The sequence below is a fragment of the Arvicanthis niloticus genome, chromosome 12 (genome assembly GCF_011762505.2).
Source record: "Arvicanthis niloticus isolate mArvNil1 chromosome 12, mArvNil1.pat.X, whole genome shotgun sequence".
In the NCBI taxonomy this organism is placed as follows: domain Eukaryota; kingdom Metazoa; phylum Chordata; class Mammalia; order Rodentia; family Muridae; genus Arvicanthis; species Arvicanthis niloticus.
Genome location: NC_047669.1, coordinates 71,274,443 through 71,292,301, shown reverse-complemented (window position 1 = coordinate 71,292,301; position 17,859 = coordinate 71,274,443). Strand labels below are relative to the sequence as shown.

Genomic DNA, 17,859 nt, shown 5'->3' with positions numbered 1-17,859 from the left:
CACACCTACATCCCAGTTGTCTCTGCTGCTTTCTGCCTTGTGCTTCCTACTTACTGAATCATGAAGTTCTGAGGCAGGTCCTAGTGTTAGCATGCCTGGACCGCCATAACACAGGACCACACGCTGGATGTCTCCAACGACAGAACCTTCTCGCCTCATAGCTGTCAGTCTGAGGTGCAAGTAGCAGCTGGATTGCCTTCCTTTGAGGCCTCCCGTCTTGATGTGGTGGTCACAGTCTTCTTTGGGTCTCAGCATGTGTTCTTGCTTCTGTGATGACTGTCCAGTGTCCCTCTGATAGGACCCGAGCTGTTAGATTAAAGGGCACTTATTATGATAGTCCTTTACCTTAACTGCCTCTTTTAAAGGTTACATCTACAAATATGATCCTGTTTCCGAAGTCCTGGGGTTAGGACTCAGTGTGGAGATGTGGGAAAGAGGGAAGATTTGAGCTGTGAGAAGGCCCTGGATGTCATCCGAGCTTCTTCTTACCCTGCATTTGAGAATATCATTTCTTGGCATAGGATAAAAATAATGAGATGACTCTTTTTACTTGAGCCATAGCAGAGGTGGCTGTTTTGTTTGTGCCTTTTCCTTCAAGAATAAGTGACACTGGAAACTGTAGTGTTGGCATTGAGGACCACCCGAGAGAAGGGAACCATCACACTGTCCCCGTGACCCAGATATGGGTGACACGACCTGACAGGAGCCACCAAACTCGTCTCATCTGAGTCTTGACAGGTTCTTGTTTTCTACTGACAATCTCAGAGCTTCCCTCTTCCACCAGAGAGCTTCTGTGTTTTCTCAGCAGCCCTCGGCTGCTGGGTAAGGGGACCGCACCTGGGAACTCTGGGGTAGAAAAGATTCCATTTTCAAAGATGTCTTCTAGAATTACTCTCTGTTGACAGCTTAAGAACCGAAAGGTCAGGCTCACGTGCAGCTCACAACAAGCAGACTTTTATCAGAGTGTGTGGTTCTTGGATTTGTTTCTTCATGTTAGTCTTAAAACATGGGACAAGTTGAAAATGGATAAAATCTAGTTTCAACCACCTACGGTTACAGATCATTTTAAACCAAAGTCTCGAGACTAAAAGTACTTGAAAGACTAGACTGTGTCCAGGCTATGCACGTAATCAGGATCTGTCTTCTGTTCCTAACCTGTGGTACATGTACGTGTTGCCCCTCCGATGTTCAGGTCTACAGATTGTTCACTTCATGATAGTCATAGAGATTGTTGAAAGCTGCGTTTCCTGACAGTAGCACTGCTGACATTTCCCAGAGAGTTCTTTGTTGTAGGGACCGTCCAAGGCAGTGGAAACTGCATACAGGTAGATCTGCACTTTGTATTAGAGCAAAATACCTGTGATGTACAACTTACAAACAGAAAAGGTTTGCTCTGGCTCACGGTTTCGGGGACTTTAGCTTGTGAATGGCTGGGCTTGCGGTGAAGCAGTGGGTTATGGGAAGAGTCTGTGGCAGAGCTTACCGGATTGGCCAGAGAGCAAGGAGAGGGAAAAGAAAGGGCTGGAACTAGACTGCCCCTTCAGGAACACAAAGGCCACAAAGAACCTCAAAGGTAGGTCCTGCCTCACCTTCCAACATCTTTCTTAGGGTCCAAGACTTTGCTGTATGGGCTTTGATATGTTTGAGATCCAAAGTACACTAGTCACCATCATGTACCGGTTGCTGTAAGCTGGGCACCAAGTAAGGGCAGCCAGAAATGTAGACAGATCTCTCTTGGATGGTTGTCTTGGAACTCACTCTGTAGACCAGTCTGGCCTTGAACTCACGGAGATTCTCCTGCCTTTATCTCCTAAGTGCTGGGGTTAAAGGCGTGCATCACCATGCCTGGCACCTTGAGAACTTATTATTTTGTTGTTTTTCTTTTTTCTCTTTAGTGTGTGAGCCACTTTAATGCACGGAAGTGGGACATGACCTCCCTGTTTGGATTTTCTTCAGAAAATTTGAAGTCTTCAGAATCCCAGGGATTATGAAAAAAAAAAATAGAATTGAGATAAGAGATCCAATAGCATATATTTAAATTTATGTTTGTGTATTTTGGATATGTGAATGGTTTAATTATAGTTATTGACAGACTCTTGTCAAAAATTGGCATTTTCAAGTAATATTTAATGACATAGAAAATGCTTAAGGAATTAAGTATAAAGAAGACTATAAAATAATATATAGAATTATCTACCCCCCTTCTTATATTTTCTATTGTGTATGTGTTTATGCACAGTGCTTGTGTGGCAGTCAGAGGAAACCTTATGGAGTCGCCCTTTTCCCCGCACCTTTATGTGCATTCTGGGGATTGAACTTAGTTCACATGTTTGTGTAGCTAATGAGTAAACCCTCTGAGCTACCTCACTGGCCTCTTTAAAGAGGTCTGTGTTTGTGTGTATGTACATATATGTACATGTGCATGGTAGAGGGAAGGTTGCCTTTTATCCAGTGTAAATTTCCATCAATCTGCTCCTTTCTACATCACGGATGGGTGGCTTCTCTTTATAGGTTCCTGTCGTATCCAAGTGCTTTCAAGGGCTTTGCAGTTGCTATAAAGTTTGGTCTTTGGGGATGGAGGAGAGGGTGAAATGGACGGAGCAGCTTGACTGGAAGCTGTGGTTGGATTCTGTAGTTGTCCCAGCTCAGAGCCATGGCCCAGTTGCGACCATGGTTAAATAACTAGGGCTTGCTTTCAGGCGAGCTTCTGGTCTGGCCAGGCAGGAGCTCCCTTACGAGCTCACCAAGTGTTTGTCTTGCTGCCGTCCACCTGCTTCATAGTATAATTAAAGTTAGGCCAAGAGTCTGGCATCCCTAAGACCTTCCTATGAGTTCCACAGACTTCCTGTTTCAGGAAACACAAGAACATATTTTTATTCCAGAAAGATTATAAACCACATATGAGACCAAAAATATTTTTTTTCTTATCCTGGAAACCTCCAGATCCAGTATTATTGTTTTCACCAAGGGTACTGATCCATGGCACATTTTTTTTTTTTTTTTAGACTTTCTGGTTGAGTATCACAGGAGGTCACTTGGGAGTAAGCTCTAAGGGAAGGAAGTTTCTGTCTTCATGCCCTATTAGTGCTAGCCTGGGGGGATCTATAGAGCTGTGTTTACAGTCACCACTAGGGTTGGGTGCCCCAAAAGTCTGTATTGTTTGAGGGCAAAGACAGGGTCCCTGGCTGCCTCTGAACTCTCAGTGTAGACTAGGCTAACCTCAAACTGACAGAGACCCACTGCCTCTGTCCAAGTGCTGCGATCATAGGTGCGTGCAAGCACATCCACCCACCAAGGATGCTCACAACTAAACATTCAGGCTCAGAGCAGGGCTCTAAGGACGTAATGGCATTCACGAAGCATCCCTCTGCCACGTCGGGAGCTCCAGTGACTCAAGATCTTCACTTTTTCATAAGCCCGTCCAAGACCTGATCGCAAGCAGCACCTTGTTTTCCTCACCTCTTGGGTTCCAGTATCGGTGTTTTCATTGGCCAAGAGTACAAAATAATCACTCGGACCCCATTCTGTTTCCTCAGGTTGCACACTCTTTTTCTACGAGACTGATGGCAGGTCTGGGATAGACCACAACAGTGTCCCCAAGCATGCTGTCTGGGTGGAGAACAGCATCGTGCAGGCTGTACCCGAGCACCCCAAGAAAGACTTTGTCTTCTGCCTCAGCAACTCCCTGGGCGACGCCTTCCTCTTCCAGGTTTGTGGGGTACCTCCATGGCACGTGGGGCTTTCCTGTCTTGCCCACATATCCTGCCCTCCCCCATAAAAATAATGGTAAGATTTTTTACAATAGAGACAGAAGTGATAGACAACAAAATGAATACCTATGGTGAACTGCAGAAACGAGGGCCCTCAGGCAGAGGGCGTGAATGTGAGGCCCAAGGGAAATTGTGCGTTGGGTTTGAGAAACTTGCCATTTTTGATGTGAGCAGATGGGTTTCTTGTGTAGCTTCAGTAGCGCTGGATAGCACTCAGAATAGGATCATGCGCTCCTGAATTTAGGTGTGATTTGAGCTGTCAAACTTTTTATCATAATATGTTCTCTGCTAATATTACTCATAAGGTAAAATAATTACATCCCAGAAAGGACTGGTTGTCCCTAAATAGTTTCTCCTTCTCAGCTTACCAGAACTTTTATATCTAGCATTCTTGAAAGTCTGTTAATTGTTTCACAAAAAATACCTCTCTGCTTCAAGGTTAACATTTCCTTTTATAGTGAGTCCTTTTGAGTTTGCAAGAACTTTTTGTGCTTTTAACGAGGAAAGCTTCCCTTATTTATCCCTCATTATTAATGTGATGAAGGCCGCAGAGAAAGCTCGATGCACGGAATACAAATGCAACTTTCAGTGAGCTATCTCAAGGTGAATGTGCAGTCACTACCCAGGGCAGGAAGGAGGTTTAGGCACGCTGTGGCCCCCTGACACGCATACGTACACATCAGTCTGCTTATGAAACAGAACACATGTGCCTCTTATCATCCAAGCCAACACACATGTTTATCTGAGAGTGACTTCATTTAAAGAGAAAGGTTTGCAGGTTGGCGGAGGGGAATCTTGTGGGCATGAATAGTGGCTAGTCGGTTTCACATTTGCTTCTTTGTCTGTAGAGTGGGCGAAGGGTGTGGAGGTCAGAGGACAGCTTTTGGAAGTCAGTCCTCTTATTCCATCACCTGGGTTCTAGGGACCAAACTAAGGTCATCAGGCTTAGTGGCAAGTGCCTTGAATTGCAAAGCCATCTTGCTAGTCCTTCATTGGTGAGGGATAGTTTTTCTGGGTATAATATTTTACTTGACAGCTTTATTGCCACAAACTGAAAACTGCTATCCCACTGCTTCTGGACCTTCAAAGAGAAGCCTATTGTCATTCTTACAACTGTCCTACTTCTGTGATGACTTTTTTCTTTTGTCATTGTAATGACTTTGTTGTCACATAGCTTATAACTTAGTTTGTATCAGTCATTGAATTTATTCTTCCCAAAATTCATTGTGTCTTTTGTGTGTGTGTGTAGATTGTGTGTGTGTGTGTGTGTGTGTGTTTTACATCCTGATCTACAGGCAACAGAGACAGACAGACAGACAGACAGACAGACAGACACACACACACACACACACACACACACACACCACACACTGGACCTGGCTTGGGCTTTGAGGTTTCCAAAATGGCAAACCTCCTAATCCTTTCCAAACAGTACTTTATGTGGGGACTATGCATGCAGACGTGAACCTATTGGGGGCATATTCATTCAAACCACCTTTAGCAGTAAGCACGCTTAGCCTCCCTCCATCCAGCCCAGCCCCTCATAGGAATATATTGATTATCTGATCAGTGCTCTCTGTTTATATTATAACTGAGCAGTTTCAAAAGATTCACTATAAAATGCAATGTTAACTTGGGAGCAAGGTGATATTTCCTAAATCAATAGCCAAGGGTCTAGGGACAAGTCTCAGTTGGTAGAGTGTTTGCAGAGGATACAAGAAAACCTGAGTTCACAGTCCGACTTTAATATTGCCCTCATATTTGCTTCTTTAGAAAAGGTGTCCTTTATTTTATGTATCTCCAGCAGGACAGATTTAAAGACCATCACTGTCTTGAAAATGCCCTGCATTGGGGGTGGGGGTGTTGCTCAGTTTTATTGATTAGATTGTTCACCCCACCTGTGAACCTGAAGGCAGGAGGCCTCCAGGGTGCACAGTGGATGTCAGCGTGGAGCTAACCCAAGCCTCTCTTTTCTCACATCCTCTCATCTGAGTGCCCTGCCAGTGTCACCACTGAGCCTAAGTAGTGGTGACAGGAAAGTGACCACCCTTTTCTGGTCCAAACAATTGAGCCTCTCCTTGGACACTCCTGTCAGCAGCATGTGTATCAGATGGTTACCTGGCCGACAGCAAGGCCTCCTGTTGTTTCCCTTCTTCACCTCTACTACGAGGTGAGGAACTAAAAGGACCCACTAAAAGGTCCAACTAAAAGGACCTACGTGGCCATAAAATTGCTAGCTGAATCCACCCAATAAGTCACATTGTACAAAATGCTTTCTGAGGCAACACAGGACCGTATTCATGGAAACCTCTGTCTTCTTTTAATGGGGGATTTTTATGCTACTTATGTGGGATAAAGGACAAAGTGAACCTTTTCAGAGGAAATTACTGTTGTTTGGGGTCTGTGATGGCATTTTCTGCCATCTACTTATTGTAATCCACATAGCTCCAGAGGGGCCGGGTTTGAAAGAAACCTGTGTGTGCCGGGGTGAGGTTGCAGTGAGGCAGATCAGCTGTGATTATGGGAATAATTTGTAGGTTATTTCAGCCCCAGGGCTCCATTCACCACAGTTTCCTGAGCTGGTTCACTGCTGATTCGACCCTGCTGCCCAGAGACCCACACACTCACCCTGGAAAGAGATTCATGTAACCCACGGAAGTAGAAAAGGGGTTTTGTGTGAAGAGTGGGGGCGGGGATGAGGGAGAGTGCTGGAGTAGCTGACACAGGAGGAGTCTTGAATGTTGGAGTAGCTGACACAGGAGGAGTCTGGCATGCTGGAGTAGCTGATACAGAAGGAGTCTTGAATACTGGAGTAGCTGATACAGAAGGAGTCTTGAATACTGGAGTAGCTGACACAGAAGGAGTCTTGAATGCTGGATTATCTGACATAGAAGGAGTTTTATGCTGCCTGCAGAGTGCAGCTGTGTCTCCTTCCCCTAAACTATTCTAATTAGAGCTCTTTCCCCTGAGTTGGTGATGTCAGAGGCAGCACACACGCACGCTTACACAGTCCAGTTAACTCCCTGCGGGCATCTGTTCATTCCTGGAGGACGCTGCAGTTCCTCACAGCTCAGCCCCTTGCAGGAAACATCCCAACATGTGTTTCAAATTTCTGTGCCAAATGCCTCGGAAGCTTACCTACCAGACGGGGCAAGGGAGACAGACGCTTGTTTGAGTAGAAAATGTGCGGTTGTGTATGGGCAGAGGTGAAGAAGAGTGGCTTTAGCAGAAGTGCCTCTCCTTGGTATATGTCTCTGTCACTTAGAAGACCATTTTTACTAGGCTACTTCCCGTGTGTTATAAAAACTCATAAAAAGAAATGGTACTTTGTGTGTATCATAAGGAGACATGACAAGACGGCATCTGTACTGTTTTATTTCGTCACAGATAAACGGGCAACCTGGTTGAGTGTCTGACAGACAGTAGATTCTCAGTCAACGTCATGAACACTTAGCTGGGGGAGCAACAGTGTCAACTGGCCAGCCTCCCAGAACTCCCGGGGACTGGACCACCAACCAAAGAGTATACACATGGAGGGACCCATGGCTCCTGCTGCATATGTAGCAGAGGATGGCCTTGTTGGACATCAGTGGGAGGAATGCCCCTTGGGCCCTGGGGGGGGGGGTCAATGTCCCAGTGTAGGGGAATGCCAGAGCGGGAAGGTAGGAGTGGGTGGGGAAGCACCCTCATAGAGGCAGGGGGAGGGAGGATGGGATAGGGGGTTCTGGAGGGGAGGCCTGGAAAGGAGATAACATTTGAAATGTGAATAAAGAAAATGTCCAATAAAAGAAAAAAATTGAAAAAAAAAGAATCAAGGAAAAAAGAATCAGAAGGAAGTTTCATGCTTTTCCTAACTGTTATAGAAGTCGAACATGGCTTCACTGTGACTAAGGAGCACTTTTGGGTTTCATCAAGCTCTGGGGATCTTTCTTCCAGGTGTCAGACTTTAGGAAGGTCACAGAGGTCACAGATAAATGCCCAAGACAAGATCAGGTTGGGGAAAAACCTGAATGTCATCTACCAGAATATGTAGAGTAAACTCTACAGAAAAGATGGTGGAGGGGACTTGTGCACACTGAGGTAGCTCCCGCCCTCTGGGCAGCAAATCTACCCCCTGCAGCGGGGCTGGGGAGTTCCTGGCTCTCCCTATCCATCTGCTTTGTTGTAACTGGTAAGTGAAGAGTTCTCTGTTATGCCAACAGCTCTTGCCATTTTCCTGTCTGAGTATTAATCTGACCTCCTGGTGGCCCCATCCCCTCCTCAGGCTATCTGTCCAAGGTACTTGAGCCATTCTCCTAGTTATGTGTAGACTCTGCCTCCTGTGCTCCCGTGGCCAGCCCTGTGCAGCCTGCACTGAGATTTAATTGTATTTAATTGCATTCATTTTCCTCTTCCACAGCATAGGCTCTCTGAAGTGTCTAAGCCGTCAGCTCAACCTGAGTTTGCAGTACCTTAACCTCCCCCAGCATCAACTCTTATCCCATAATTCTTTCCCATTTACTTGATAGACTCCCCCGGCACCAACCAAAAACACAGAACTTTAATTTCTTTTAGATGTTGTCTTTGTGGGCTTTGCCTTTGAGATGAGTTTGTCACCATCTTGATGGATCCAGATCCTCCTTTATTGTACAGGAAGGACGAACTACATCTCAGGCCTTTTGGCAGTTTGTGGGTTGATTTGGTTTCTAACTAAATCCTGTTTTCCCAGCACTGTGGATCGTATCTCTGCTCCCAGGCTGCCCCTCAGAAACAGTTTTTGGTGGCAGCATATTCAACTTCAGCTCCTGTTAGGGAGGGAAGGGGAAAGTGACCTGTACAAAAGCAAGTAGCAGGGCCCGCACTTCAGTGGCCTGTACAAAAGCGGGGAGCAGGGCCCGCACTTCAGTTATTTGATAACCTGTTCTTCTGTTACAGAATCTAATTCTAGGAGAGCAGGACTTTCCTCAGACTGCAAGGATATGAATGCATTCAGGAGGGCTCTGCCTCTGACCCAGGGCCCTCCACTAGACACAGCTACTTTGGATACCAGGGTCGACATGAGGTTTTGCAGGGAGACATATTCAAGCCACAGCAGGGACACTGAAGCCCTCAAGGAAAGCACTTCAAAGTATGGTGCCCCCTGAGGTATAGGGCTGGGGCAGAACTGCCTCAGGCCCCTTGATGGAGAGTATGTGACAGAAATCACTGGTGTGGCATTTCCCCAACACCCAACACAGGCTACTTACGAAGAAGAGATGGGGGAGTGTGGTTTGAGTCTCCCACAGGCTGGTTTCGGTGGTTTGGACTTCTGTCAGGGGCAGCCCACCTCCATCTCTCCACCTCCTGCTCCTCTTTCACTGTGACAGGGACTATTGTTGGTTTCAGCTTCAGGTCCTCTGGCTTTTCTGAGGAGGCTGTAGGTTTAGGGGAAGCTCCGGAGTCTCAGTTCTTGCTTCTGTCCTCTCTGACTTTCAGCTGGAGACTCGCATCCAACACCTGGTGATCTAAGGCTCTGCTCATAGTTAATCAGGAGACACCTCATGATCTGCTTGTGGCCAGTTACTCCCACGGCCTAGACAGACGGACAGTGGCCTTCTGTGTAGGCACTTCAGTTGATAGCTTTGGTGGTGTTTTCTCAGGGGTCCTCAGCTTTGCCAGTGGTGAGTCTGGTGCTTTGCCTTCAAGGAGCCATAACCATGCACTTCTTTGCTTGTGGCCAGCAACGTCTGCCTCTCTGGTACAGGCTTCCTGTATTTAAGTCCCCTTCTATAAAAATGACCCTCAGTTGGGGGTGGGAAGAGAGAGAGTGAGCCTGTGTGCACTGTTGTGTGACCTCCATTTGGGGAGGAGAATCTTCCTGTTAGGTTCCCTATACAGATACTAAAAATGAGCACTTCATTAAGGCTTATATTAACAAAACCTGTTCACAGGATGAGCAGGACCAAGAGGGAAAGGCCTTCGAAGAATTCACACAGGACTCTCATTTTATTTAGCATCTTAGAGATGAACACGTCCCTTCCTCCCTTTTTGTTCTTTTAAGATTAAAAATAGACGTTTAACGTTCTGTAGAATTAATTCTTGTGCCTCCGACAACTCAACGCACCCCAAGTCCTAGTTCTCCAGCTCTGGCCTCTGTTTTCTGGGGCTTCATTTCTCTGGTTTAAGTCTCCCTTCCTGCCGCTCACGTAAACCACTGATTATCTGAAATCACCGAGGGTCCTCCGTGCAGAGGGTGATCTGAAGCTAGATCTATTTAAATACATAATGAAGCCCCCAGCTTCATCACATCTCTGAGCACAGAGGGGCTCTTATGCAAATACATCTTTTTTTGCTGATTATCTGTTGGCAAGAACTTCTCTCTTCCCCTCATCGAACTTCATGCGGTATTTATAGCATCCTCAGAAGGCAGCAGGAGAATCACAAAATCACGTACTCTACCTGACCACTGTCATAGGGTGCTGTAGGGAATGGCTGGCAAGGGTGGGGTGGCGGGGGTGAGCTAGGGTGTACGGGTGGGTGTGGGTGGTCTCTTCTTTGTGGCCCCTGGGCTCTGGTGATGAGCACTGTCTTAGAGCACGTCTCAGAGCATTTGCCTCCTGTGGGGTTACTGGGCTGAGCAACTTTTCTCAGTGTCAGACTTTAGACTTTATAGAGAGGCCACCGTGGGCCCCACAACAGTACGTTAGCAGGCCCCTCTGGTCACCTCGGAACTCTTGAGCCCATGACCCAATCAAGTATTTCAAGACTTTTCTCCACAGACGTAGCTGCCGAGAGAAGTCAGTACCAAGGTTTCCTACCCTGTCATCCCTTGAGCCGAGGACCGACTTGGCTCAAGAAGAGCTCATTTAGTGAATTGTTCTGCTCTGAAATGAATTCAGCTGAACACCAGGGAATGGCTGTTTTATTTAGACAGGGCAGCGGGAGCAAAACTTCTCACTAATGGAGATGCCTGCAGCCACCGGCAGGTTTTTAGAATTAGATGGGAGACATCTTAGTGGTTAAAGGGGCTGATGGCTAAATTTCTCATAAGCCTGCTGTCATATGTGTCTCTAGCTCTGGGGGACTGACATTTTCTTCTTTGACTGTATTTTATTGATTTTTTTTTTTTAAATGTATGTGCCAGTGCATTTGTTGATGTGCCAGAGACAGGAGCCGCCCACTTATTTTATTTTACTTTTGAGACAGAGACTTCGTTGGCCTGGAGTTCTCTGATTAGGCTAGGATAGACTGGCCATCAAGCCTTGCAGTCTCCTGTGACTGGCTTCCAGCACTGGGCTTACAATCCCCCCTGGCCCCCAGTCAGTTCTTTACGTGGGTCCAGGGGCTCGAACTCAGATCCTCATGCTAGAAGTGAGTCCCAAGACTGATGACATTTCACTTGAGTTGACACCAGCTCAATTTATTTGTTTGACCGTGTGCTGAGGATCAAACCTTGGGAATGCTGGGTAAGCACCACTAAGCTAAAACCCTGTCCCCTTTTGTCTTCACTTCTTAAAAGAGAGCCTGTTTGACATCAGAATGGACGACTCCACCCATGGCGGAGGTGGGCTGAGGTCCTCACAGGAAGGAAGCAGGACTGATTCCCCTTTCTTTAACTCCAGTCCCAGGGGGATCTGATGCTCTCTTCTGGCCTCTACAGGCACTGCACACACCCGGTGCACAGACATACATGCAGACAAAACACATACAAGAAATACAAAAATAAATCTCTTTTTAATCCTGCTGCTGCCACTGTGTATGTGTGTGTTCTGGCACATCAGTTTTGCTGAGCATATGAATATGTTTAGTTGGTTCTATACCGTGAGTTCATGTACTGCGCCACAAGGCATCCACGCACCCAACCTCAGTCGGTTGTACTTAACTGTTCTCTGAAGCATTTATCCCTACTCTGAGCAGCCAGAAATTCAAAGTGCGTGGGGCTTCAAGTTGCTCTAAACGTTTGCCAACACTGGAGTTACTGTTTTCTTTTGTAGAAAATAATTCACCTTATTACTTTTCCATCCGAGTTGATTCTTTCGCTAACAAAAATAAAAATGTGGCCAGGCTTGGTGGCTCACCCTGGTAATCCCATAGTCACTCAGGAGGCTAAAAATAAAAGATCAAGAATTTGGGCCACCTAAGTTGTCTCAACCTGTCTCTAAAAAGCAGCCCAGGTAAACAAATAACAATCAGGGAAAATAACTCAGCCTACCAAAACAGCCTCTCCTGAGGGGTCCAGGGCTCATCCTGGCAGCGGCTGGAGAGTTTCATTATTTGTGGGAGGAGCTTAAACTCTGTTTTTCAGGGGAAAGCTGTAAGGCAAGGAACTTGACAGGGAAAATAAGTCTAAGTCTGTGAGGAGTGAGTATTCATCCTTCTATACACTTCTATACATGGCAACTTTTTCCCCGTCTTTACTCCTCAGAGTCACCTGTGGCTGTTCTCGCCTCATCCTCTCCCCTGCTCAGTCTGCAGAAGTCAATTCCATGCGCTTGCCAGTCACCCCCTCTGTCCAGTTCTGAGCACGTGCAGTCTTCAACCGACGGCAACCTGTTTCTCTTGATAAGCACAACGACCGTCAGATCTTTCAGGCTCATTAGCTGGTTTTCTTGCAAGACAACATTTTTACTGTTGGATGCCATTTCTTTGGAGGAGTACAAAGCTTTCAGATTCAGAGTGATTACCGATGGCTTCCCTTGTCCTTTAACTAAAATTTCCATTCTTAGGCACCGAGGAATAATAGGCTGGAGGGGGGCGGGGGTCCTGGTAAAAGAGTTTTGTTGGTAAGCCAGCCAGCTAGTGAGGTAAAATACAGACTGCTGCCTGTATGATGATGACAGCAGCCGCCTTAGTGTTGTAGTGACTGAGGCAGCCATTTCTTCAGCTGAGCCAAACCTGGTGCCTTTATGGACTTCTTTGGGCTTAAGGGTAAATACCCGGAAAAGGCTGGCATCTTCACATTTACAAATATTTCCTGATTGATCTAGTTTTTTTTTTAAAAAAAGTGTTTTTATTAATTTTTTTGGATAATTTTATATAAACTATTTTGATTATATTTTTCCCATCCCTCAACTCCTAGATCCTCCTCCACCTCCCTCCCTACCCGCCTGTCTGTCTGTCTGTCTGTCTGTCTCTCCATCTCTCTCTTCCTCTCTTGTCTCTCTTTTAACCCACTGAGTCCAGTTTGTGTTAGAGTCTGCCCACCCTAGAGTATGACTGATAAACCAGATGTCTCACCGTTAGAGCAAACAGGCTCCCCCTCTCCCAGCAGCAGTCAAATTCCAGTAGCTCCTGAGCTAGGGTGAGCTAGGGGTGAGCTAGGGGTGAGCTAGGGGTGAGCTAGGGTGAGCTAGGGTGGGCTAGGGTGAGCTGGAGTGAGCTGGGGTGGGCTAGGGATGCCCACTTCCTCCTTCCGTGCTGGGATTTGGTCTGGCTTAAACTTGTGCAGATCCTGTGAATTTTTAATAACAAGTTATCACATGAGTTTTTGCCCCCAAACGGTTACCACTTTTGCCTTGCAGAGCATCTCTGTCTTATACCACCCCCAGTTGGAGGGTTACCTGTACACTGGGGGTCACCTGTCCATTGGCGTGTGTCACACAATGTTGTCAGTGTTCTTGATAACAAGCTGTTGGTAGTTTGTGGGTGGCTCATGGGTCATTGCTGCTCATGGATTCATTCTTGGAGTTCCCTGAGGCTGTATTGATCCTGGCTGCCTTGAGCCTCTCTTGCCCTAGTTTTGCTAGTTTTAAAACTGGGATATGTTTTTCACAAGTACCATTGAAGCAAGAATTTCTTAGGTTCATTGGTTAACATGCGACTTCTTTGAAGATCCTGTTTGAGGGATTATGGGGTAGGGTGGGGTTGGCCCTCTTTTGTGGATTTCTAGAAGGGGTATGTTAAGGTAGTCGTGTGTGTGTGTGTGTGTGTGTGTGTGTGTGTGTGTTCGTGTTCGGTCTGTCTATCTCTGTGTCTAGACCTGATTGACATCTTGCCTCAGGGACACTGCCTCCCGGGACACACTGTTAGTTTCTGTGAACTTCTAAGAAGAGGCCTCTTCTCCCTGCTCCCTTCTCCCATAGACCACGAGCCAGACAGAGCTAGAAAACTGGATCACCGCCATCCACTCGGCCTGCGCAGCTGCCGTCGCAAGACACCACCACAAGGAAGACACGCTCCGCCTCCTCAAGTCAGAAATCAAGAAACTGGAGCAGAAGATCGACATGGACGAGAAGATGAAGAAGATGGGGGAGATGCAGCTGTCTTCAGTCACCGACTCGAAGAAGAAGAAGACCATACTAGACCAGGTGACCACCCTTGTGTTTCTGGAACCGGGCAGATTTGTTAGGGCTTTTATTTTTTTTCGTTGCTGTCTGGGAATCCTGAAACATCTTCTGTTATCTTAGCGGCAGCCTGTCACCCAGACTGTTAAACTCTTCATTGTGACTGTCAGATTTCCTCACCCTTTGTTCAGAGTTGATTGTTTTGCACTAAAGAGAACAATACAACATTGAACAGAAGGCAGAAATGGGAGAGAAGAGCCTTCCGGGCTCTCTCCTGGCCTTGTGTTTCCAGGGGAATCTGTACAATTTGAAATCTATGATTTCCTTCCCCACCTTATTGTGGAGCTGATCTGTAAGAAGGATTCCTGATTCCTCAATGAACTTAGAGACTCAAATTTAAAAAGTGACGGGTGGTTTTTTTTTTTTTTTTTTTTAAAGTCCACTCAGCCGTCCTTCACTACACATAGGGAATTGGTTTCAAGAACCTTGCAGAAACCCAAATCTGTGTATGCCCCAGTCCTTGACATAAAAGATGGCATAGTATATGTTCGTAACCTACACACGTCCATTTGTGATACCTGGTAGATATAAATAATTGCTGTGCTGTAGTGTTTAAGAAATAATGACAAAAGTCTGCACATGGTCACTATAGCCACAGGGCACATAGGTCCCTTTGTGCTGTTCTTCCTATTATTAGTTGCTGTAAATTCACAACTCACAAGGCAGATTCACATAGCAAAAAAACCATGTGAACAGCTTAGCGATCAGCCCATGTGCGCTGTGAGTGGCCACTGCGCATGTGCGACACTTGGCCACTTCATGCAGCTCCAGGAGGAAGCCAACATGTGTTTGCTCCCTCAGTCTCTGACTCCGTGTCTTGAAGAGTTTCCCTTTGAGATGCTCCCTAATAATATAATCGCTTAGTATGCGACCCTTGCACCTGCCTTCTTCCCTTAGCAGAGCCTCTTAGAGTTGATCTGGACGGTAGCTTACACATCAGCTCGCCTTCCTCCTTTGGGTCCGTTCCTTATTCCGTTGTCCAGACACACCACTGAACCATTTCTCCTTTGAGGAACATCTGAGCCATTTGCAGCTTCTCGGCTGCTGTGTACACTGCCATCATGAGCATCTGTGTTCTCACTAATTTTACTAGAAATTAAAAAGGGAGATGTCACCCATGACCCCTCAGCCCTCACGTTGTCCTTTCTGAAGATTTGGCTTTAAGTGTATGAGTGTCTCCTGTTGTCTATCTGGGCATCACACACATTATTGTTGCTCACAGAGGTCAGAAGAGGGCGTTGGAACCACTAGGCATGAAGTTACAGGCAGTCATGAGTTGTCATGTGGGTGCTAGGAACAGACCCCGGGTCCTGTCAGAGCAGGTCTCCAGTCCCGTGAGCTTGCACTCTGTGTCAGTGCGTTACTCTTGAATGCATTCTCCCTTCTGTGACCTTGCTTGAATGTCATATCAGTAGATAGAGGATATTTCACCACTTTGAGTGACAAAGACACATGTGGACACTAGCTGTGGGTGGAACCCCATACCCCAGTATCTGGGTCTCCACCATTGACAATTTTCTTCTTGCAATCCTTTCTTACCACCATGCTTTTACCAAAGCTTTCAGCTCATTTGCTTTTGACCTTTAACTAACTTCATTTATCTTCTCTTTTCTTGGTAAGAGCCCTCACTTAGTCTACATGAAAGTTCCTTGGTACCAGAAATCCCTCCATTTCTATTCCTTCTGTCTTAGGCTTGTGGTCAGAATTGACACAGCAGGCAGGCACGCACACACACACACACACACACACACACACACACACACACTCACGTCTCCATGAAATCTCAGCTAGGAGAGAGCAATAACTAACCATGTACTTTACATTCACGATGTTGAGTTTACGGTTACAGATCTTTGTAAGAAAGAAGAAAACAGGTACCCTTAGAGCCCGCCACCCCTGGTGTTTACTCTCTAGAATTGCAGTTGTGCTTTTACAATAAACAGATCTGCCAGATTCTTGGAGAAGAAGGTGGCTAATGTTTGTTCTTACTTTCCTGACCCTTTTCTCCCCCTCTCCCCACTACTGCAGATCTTCGTCTGGGAGCAGAACCTCGAGCAGTTCCAGATGGACCTCTTCCGTTTCCGTTGTTACTTAGCCAGCCTCCAGGGTGGGGAGCTGCCAAACCCCAAAAGGCTGCTTGCCTTTGCAAGCCGGCCCACAAAGGTGGCCATGGGCCGCCTTGGGATCTTCTCCGTGTCATCTTTTCATGCCCTGGTGAGTAGAAGCAAGTGAATTTGGAAAAAATATTCATCTCAATGTTTAATCCTGAACAGGACCTGACAGGGATTCTGAAGTATTTCCCGAGTTTGTTGCCCAATACAGATTTCAAAAAAAAAGTCTTCACTTTGAAGTTAATGCAAAATTTTATTCGAACCTGAGTGGAAATCAGCTTAAATCTCTTTTGATGGGGTTTAAACTATTGTGCACAGAAAACGCAAAGGCACTGTTCCCACACCCCTACCCCCAGCCTACCCCCTGTCCATGGTGTTGGGACCTGAAGCCAAGATCTCACACATGTTACATAAGCCGTCTACCATTGCCCGACACCCCAGCCCCATAACAGTGCTGTCTTAAGATTTGTTCACTGCAGTGCTTGTTGATAAATGGTATTTTTAGGCAGTTTTGGCAAAGTTTAAAAAAAATTAACTTTATGTAAATGATCAAGATTTTTGTGGAGATTGGACGTCTCAATCTGTCATAGTTTGATGCCTGTAAATATAAGCTCTGCTAGAGGGAGGCCAAGTTTCAGTGACGAAGTGGCCGAACACGTGTTCCCCTGAGGAAAAAGGCTTTTGCCTGACCCCTAGAGCAAGCAGCAGGTTGTGTGTTCGTGCCGCGTTGACAGTCTGTAATCTTGAACACTTGCTAAATTGCAAACAGCTTCATCTACTTTGGGCCCTTCCTGCCGAAGGGAAAAAACAACCCCAGTACAAGCAACATGTTGTAGCCTATCTAGGGGGACACCCTGATAACCTGTGACACATTTGCTGTGCAATTAGGTGTTAAGTGGCAGGGTCCAGCTCTGCCCTGGGACGTCTCCGCTGAGTGCCAGCTGAGCCCTCCACTGAATTCTGAGATATAATTCAGTCCAAGGTGTTTGCTATTCTTTGTAAATAGATTAATGTCATCATTCAGATAATTAAGGGGAGATTCACATTTTGAAAGAGGTCTTATGCCATTTTCTAGAGTTTGTTAAAACTGTCTTATCTGCTAATTTCAGCCCCTCTTGCCTATCTCCTATGGCTGTTACATTTTTATTTTTTCTTTAATAGCCAGGCGAGTGAGGACTAAGTCCTAAACCCAGTTTTTACTTATGGTGTGGTCTAGGTCTGTTACTAGTTCTTAACTTAGCCAAATCTGCATTCTGTGTGGGGAGAAAATATGAGATGAAAGTTTTCACATTGCTCCTGTCAGAATATCCTAATCAAAAGTGTTTATTCATTTTATTGGCAGGCAGGCTCAGGTGAGCCAGCACCTGTCAATCTCCAGTATCCACACCCTTCTCCCCTTTACTGGCACGTGAGCGATCATGAAGAAATACAGTTTTACTTTCTGCTTCAAACTTCCATGTTTTGATTATTTTCTTATAAGACATTGGAGCTTATGTCTCTGAAACAGACAAGGAAAAGCCCCTGAGCCACTTGTCCTAACTGATCTTTGGCCTTCTGAACTCTCCCTCTTAATGTCTGTGATGTATGCACTCCTCATTTGGTGGCAGGTGTGCTGAATCTGCCCTGTTGAAGAAGTTGGTAACTCTGAAGGGTCTCTTTGGAAGAATCCTGTTTAAT

General features: G+C 46.1%; 1 protein-coding gene across 1 annotated transcript in view; it reads left to right on the top strand.

Moving 5' to 3' along the window:
- The window catches only part of Tiam1 (TIAM Rac1 associated GEF 1), a 182,048-nt gene that overhangs the window by 80,177 nt on the left and 84,012 nt on the right, over window positions 1-17,859 (top strand). Inside the window, 3 exon segments of the mRNA XM_034515218.2 lie at window positions 3,537-3,709; window positions 13,811-14,035; window positions 16,100-16,285. Coding sequence (XP_034371109.1) covers window positions 3,537-3,709; window positions 13,811-14,035; window positions 16,100-16,285 — 584 coding nt within the window.